The sequence below is a fragment of the Azolla caroliniana genome, unplaced genomic scaffold, assembly GCF_043228905.1.
Source record: "Azolla caroliniana isolate FFs.n. ecotype wild unplaced genomic scaffold, voAzoCaro1.0.p SCAF_1, whole genome shotgun sequence".
In the NCBI taxonomy this organism is placed as follows: Eukaryota; Viridiplantae; Streptophyta; class Polypodiopsida; order Salviniales; family Salviniaceae; genus Azolla; species Azolla caroliniana.
In genome coordinates this window covers 34,231,030-34,236,358 of record NW_028230436.1, presented here as the reverse complement: position 1 = coordinate 34,236,358, position 5,329 = coordinate 34,231,030, and the positions used below count along the sequence as shown (strand labels likewise).

The 5,329-nt window shown below is 42.1% G+C and overlaps 1 protein-coding gene across 1 annotated transcript; it reads left to right on the top strand.

The window, feature by feature from the left end:
* The first annotated feature begins 980 nt into the window (after positions 1-980).
* On the top strand, positions 981-3,439 carry LOC147870022 (uncharacterized). The gene is made up of 6 exons (XM_087336034.1): positions 981-1,152; positions 1,303-1,622; positions 1,736-1,956; positions 2,097-2,355; positions 2,484-2,900; positions 2,984-3,439. The coding sequence occupies exons 1-6, from the start codon at positions 1,068-1,070 to the stop codon at positions 3,284-3,286; spliced, it is 1,605 nt and encodes a 534-aa protein (XP_087192160.1). The 5' UTR covers positions 981-1,067; the 3' UTR covers positions 3,287-3,439.
* Positions 3,440-5,329: the final 1,890 nt, after the last annotated feature.

Sequence of the window (5,329 nt, the reverse complement as noted above, 5' to 3'; positions counted from 1 at the left end):
TATTCCGGCCATAGGAAGAAAGGGGAGCCGGATTCACGTGAACGAGTGTGTGCAAGGAAGCATAGGAACAAGGGTTAGGTATATATAAAAACAAATGTTACACGTATCGAGGTATAATAAGTACTAGTCTATATGATTTAGATGGGTACTTTAATGTCCCACAGAAGGAGAGGAATAAAATGCAGGAAGAGAGAAAATCCTGGGGGCCAATCTCTAACAATAACGGTTGACTTTGATGACTGATGTAACGTCCTCTCCTTGAGCTAGAAGAAGAGGCCGCTACATCAGTCATCAAATCAGCCTTTGGCCTCTGGGCACATCACAAATCTAGCTACATATCATTGACAATAATAAGTGAGTCTCTCCCAAAGGCTCATTCACACCTAGTAGTAGTACATGTCCTACTAGCCTCGCTCACTTCATTTGAGAGAGAGAGAGAGAGAGAGAGAGAGAGAGAGAGAGAATCCCTTCGGGGACATGTGATAAAATTGGAAGGCTCGCTCACTACATTTGAGAGAGACAGAGAGAGAGAGACAGAATCCCTTCGGGGACATGTGATACCCCGGGGCAAGGATGACACGCACAAATCGAGAAATGGTCCAAATTTTTAGAGAGAGAGAAGACGACACAAAAGCCTACAAAATATAAAGTGGACGAGAAGACGACACAAAAGCCGACAAAATGGCAAGTGGCTACAATATATCTATGAAGAGTGAACTCACAGAATACGAACTGGAACTGCTAGCTACTAGCGCCCCCATTCATTAAACAAATACACGACCAAATCCACGACGCTACCACTCATGCCTTCATTCCAACGACTCCTCCTATCTGAACCACAAACGTCTCCTCCGCCGCCTCACCACCCCCAATCCCCAAACCCCCTTCCCTCCTACCATGCCCACCAAGCTTTGGCCTCCCTGCTCCGCACCAGCACTTGCCTCCACCTGGGCGGATTATCGTCCTGCCCAACCAAGACTTGGGGTGCCCACCAGAAGCTCGCGTGGTTGAGGTCGCAGGTCGTCGGACGTGACGCGCACATCGACACGCCCTTCGCCCGCCACAACATGCTCTACGCCGACCACACCGCCAGCGGCAACCCGCTCCACTTTCTCGAGGATTTCATGCTGCACAACGTCCTCCCGTTCTACGGTAAAGTACATATAGTATAGTGCTAGGAAGGGTTTTAATCATGTATAGCCCCAGCTCGCCCCGTCCCATCTGATTTATTGATGATCATGGATCAGCTACTCCCCCAGCTCAGGACTAATCTTACTGTGTTTAATATCATTTGGGCACTAGGGAACACCCACACTGAGGACAGCTACGTTGGGCGGGTGATGAGCCGGATGGTCCATGAGTCGGAGTCGTACATCAGGCAGCAGTTGGGCGGGTCGGCAGCGGAGCATGTGTTGCTCTTCTGCGGATCCGGCGCCACAGCCGCCATCAAGCGGCTCCAGGAAGTCATTGGAGTCGCTATATCCCCCCTCCTCCGATCCCACGTCCTAAGAAGCTTGGAAGAAGAAAAGAGTGATTGTAGTGGTATCCCGCGATGGGTTGTATTCATAGGCCCCTACGAGCACCACTCCAACCTCCTCTCGTGGCGACAGAGCTTGGCAGAGGTTTGTATCAATTAGTTAAATTAACTAGAGACGTATTACCATCAAGATTAACGTCGTTATATGTAACATCTATGGAATACTGACAATAAGGATCGGTGGTCATTAACGTTTAGGTGGTAGAGATCCCTGCTGATGGCGGGCAAGAGGGTAGGATCGATATGACGGAGCTGGAGAACGCTCTTCGCAGGTACTCCACCATGGACGGCCCTAAGAGGAAGCTTTTGGGCTCTTTCTCCGCATGCAGCAACGTGACGGGCCTCCTAACCGATACCCGAGCGGTGGCTCGCCTCCTTCACAAGTACGGAGCATTCGCCTGCTTCGATTTCGCAGCAGCGTAAGTAAGACCAACCCGACCGCCTGCATACCATTGATAATGACTGTTTTCTTTGTGGATTCGTTAAGCAGGGTACTGTAGAATGGTCAGGACTCCTGTTCATTCATTATTAACCCATGAATACACCTCATATTTTGCAGAGCTCCACACGAAGAGATCGACATGAAGACGCCGCCGCCGCCTTCAGCCACACGAAGAGATGAATTGTCGGAGGAGGCGGAGGAGGATGATGAAGTGGGGTATTATGATGCGGTGGTGATGAGCCCGCACAAGATGATGGGGGGCCCGGGGACGCCGGGGCTGTTGCTCATGCGCCGTGCCCTCTATGGCCTGCAACATACGCCGCCATCTACGGCAGGTGGGGGGACGGTGTCGTATGTCAACGGCTTCAATGAAGAGGTGGTGTTGTAGTGAAGTGATATATATATATGTGTGTGTGGTCCTTGTCTCTTCTAGACTTGTGTAATTCTCAAGTCAAACACGGAATGCCCTTTGACTCACCACTTATCACTTATGCCATTCATCAGGACACGTTGTACCACGACGATATCGGAGCGCGGGAGGATGCCGGCACTCCGCCAATTCTGGGGAAGATCCGGTGTGCTCTCACATTCTGGGTCAAGGAATTCATTGGAATTGACACCATCCAACAAATCGAATCATTCTACATAAACAAAGCCATTCGGCAACTGTCGAAGAATCCAAATATAAAAATATTAGGCAAAGAGACAACACCAAACATGCATAGTCGGGCATCTATCCTGTCATTTTATGTTGTCCCTCACAATTCTGAACCTTTACATGGTCGATTTGTGGTTCGACTTCTCAATGATCTGTTTGGAATTCAGTCTCGTGGGGGTTGTGCTTGTGCTGGACCATACGGACATTACTTGTTAGGCATTGATAAAGAGGCCTCTTTAATTATAAGGGATGGGATAAAAAAGGTTTGTGTGCTTTTAGATATCTTGTGTTCCGGGTTAATATGGGGACTAACTTACAAAAGATAATTTGGATAATGTATTTTTAGGGATATGAAGGGCTCAAACCCAGTTGGACGCGTGTAAGTTTTAGTTACAACATGTCAGAAGAGGAGGTGAACTACGTGATCTCATCAATTGAATGGGTAGCCAATTATGGCCACCATCTACTTTCGGCATACCTTTTTGATTGGAGAACAGGAAATTGGACATATAACTGTCCTCCAGACCTCAAGTGTCTAATTTTGAGTAGTATTGATAGAAAGTTGAATGATCACAATTTCTTACAAGCCCTCAAACTTACTAGAATGACATTGGAAGACACGTTAGCAAAACACGTAGTAACCTCATGAAGAGGAGATGAAGACCAAATTTACGTCAATAATCATTGATGAGATTTCCTCCATATCCTTGAGTACATACTCCGATGTTTCCATTCTATCATATCAATGGCATGTTAATTACTTTTGAGTTTTTAAAATATGAGCATGTAACTAAATGTAATTCAATTGATTTAAGTCACTAAATGCCTCAACGTATTCCTCATCACTTTTACACACAAAATTGGCAATATTTCAGCTTCACACCTTCATCCTCTCCGGTACATCATATTTTCTATGTTTCTATGACTGTCACAATGATAACACATGACATCTTCTCTTTAAGCCCTTAATGATAATGTTTTTTCTGCAATCCAATGGTGAACTTTTAATCAATGATTGGATGCATTAATTTGGGTTATCTAGAATATTAATTCATTCCATATAAAGAAACATATGGATTATAATACAAAAATATGTTGAGTGTGTACTTACGAATTAATTTTGTGGCTCCAATTGTTTCTCTAGCCAATCAATAATAGATAGACTTGCCAATAGATGCATGCTAGCAAATGTACACTAGTGACAAAAATATTTAGAGACACACACATTGATCAGAAAAAAAGGGGATTTGTTTGCATAGTATAATGTGCATTGTCTAGTTCTGGTAAAGAGATTTGATATCATGTGGATGACATTATAGTACAATAGATAAAATGAAGATGTGTGCATGTGTAAAAGAGGAGACGATTATAAACCAAAGATCATACATTCTACTAAAATAACCAAATAAACCAACAAAGGCAAACTAGTCAGCAACACACCCTAACCACGAAGTGTGTGTGTGTGTGTGTGAGAGAGAGAGAGAGAGAGAGGGCGGATTGGCTAGCATACACTGACTAATTTTGGAAAAGAGAGTTGGTAACATGTGTATCACAATCATTAATGTTGTGTGTATTATGTATGAGAGGGGATAGAATTATACACTAATGCGCTATATTAAGCCAAGTGGGGGATAATTATACAATGATGAAGCTACAAATGATACTAACAAGAGAAAATCAAATGAAAAACGGATAACCACTACTTTGTATAATGGGGGCATATAAATTTATATTGGACTTCTTTGTTATGGGAGATTGAGTATGCTATCTTAAATATCAATTTTATTAAAATGGAGAGATATCTTCCATAATAACATTAGTTAACTTGATTGTGGTCTTTAACTACACAAGCAATGTAAATGAAATATAGATAATGCATAATCAAAGAACACATGAAAGTTATGGTAAACTTACTAATTCTATAAGAGTGGGTAGAATATCTAGAATATTAGTTTCACTCAATACCGATATGCACCATTCATTAACTCAACATATGGTTAACACATGGACATGCCCCTTGGAGTGTAGTGTGCGTTTACAAATTAATTTTATAGCTGAAAATGATCCACCAAAATCATTTATTGAAAGCTCAATTTTAGATGCAAAAACAAAATACCTTTTAAAGCATAAATAAAAGGTGTCATGTGTCAATAAGCCTACATGTAATATAGAGGTGCGTGAAAGAGTAAAACAATAGTAATACTAGTGGTTTTTTTTTGTTGTTGGTAAAATCACACAATTATATTAATTGCATGTAAAAAAAAACCCCTATTACAACTTGTTAGTCATCTTTACATACATAGAGAGATGCATATTCATAACATTACCATGAATATGTCTCTCAACATCCCCTGACCTTTCTTATCAAACCAAATGACGAATGTGATGTCCAACTAACTTACATACTTGTTTCTCTTCATGATTGAATATGCTTGACATCTCCAACAATGAAAATTGCCATTCAATCTCAACACATAACGGTGTACTCCCCTTTGTTCATCAAATATAAAAGCATTTCGCATATGCCAAATAAACCAAAGCCCATAATACCTCAAATATTCCAAAATAATCTGAAAAGAAGGTGAAAGACCTCCTAATTCCACTTGTGCAAAAACCCATTTGAAAGGAGAATGAATCATTCATGTCAAGGACATCCATATTGCATTAATAAATTTCCAAACCATCTTTGTAA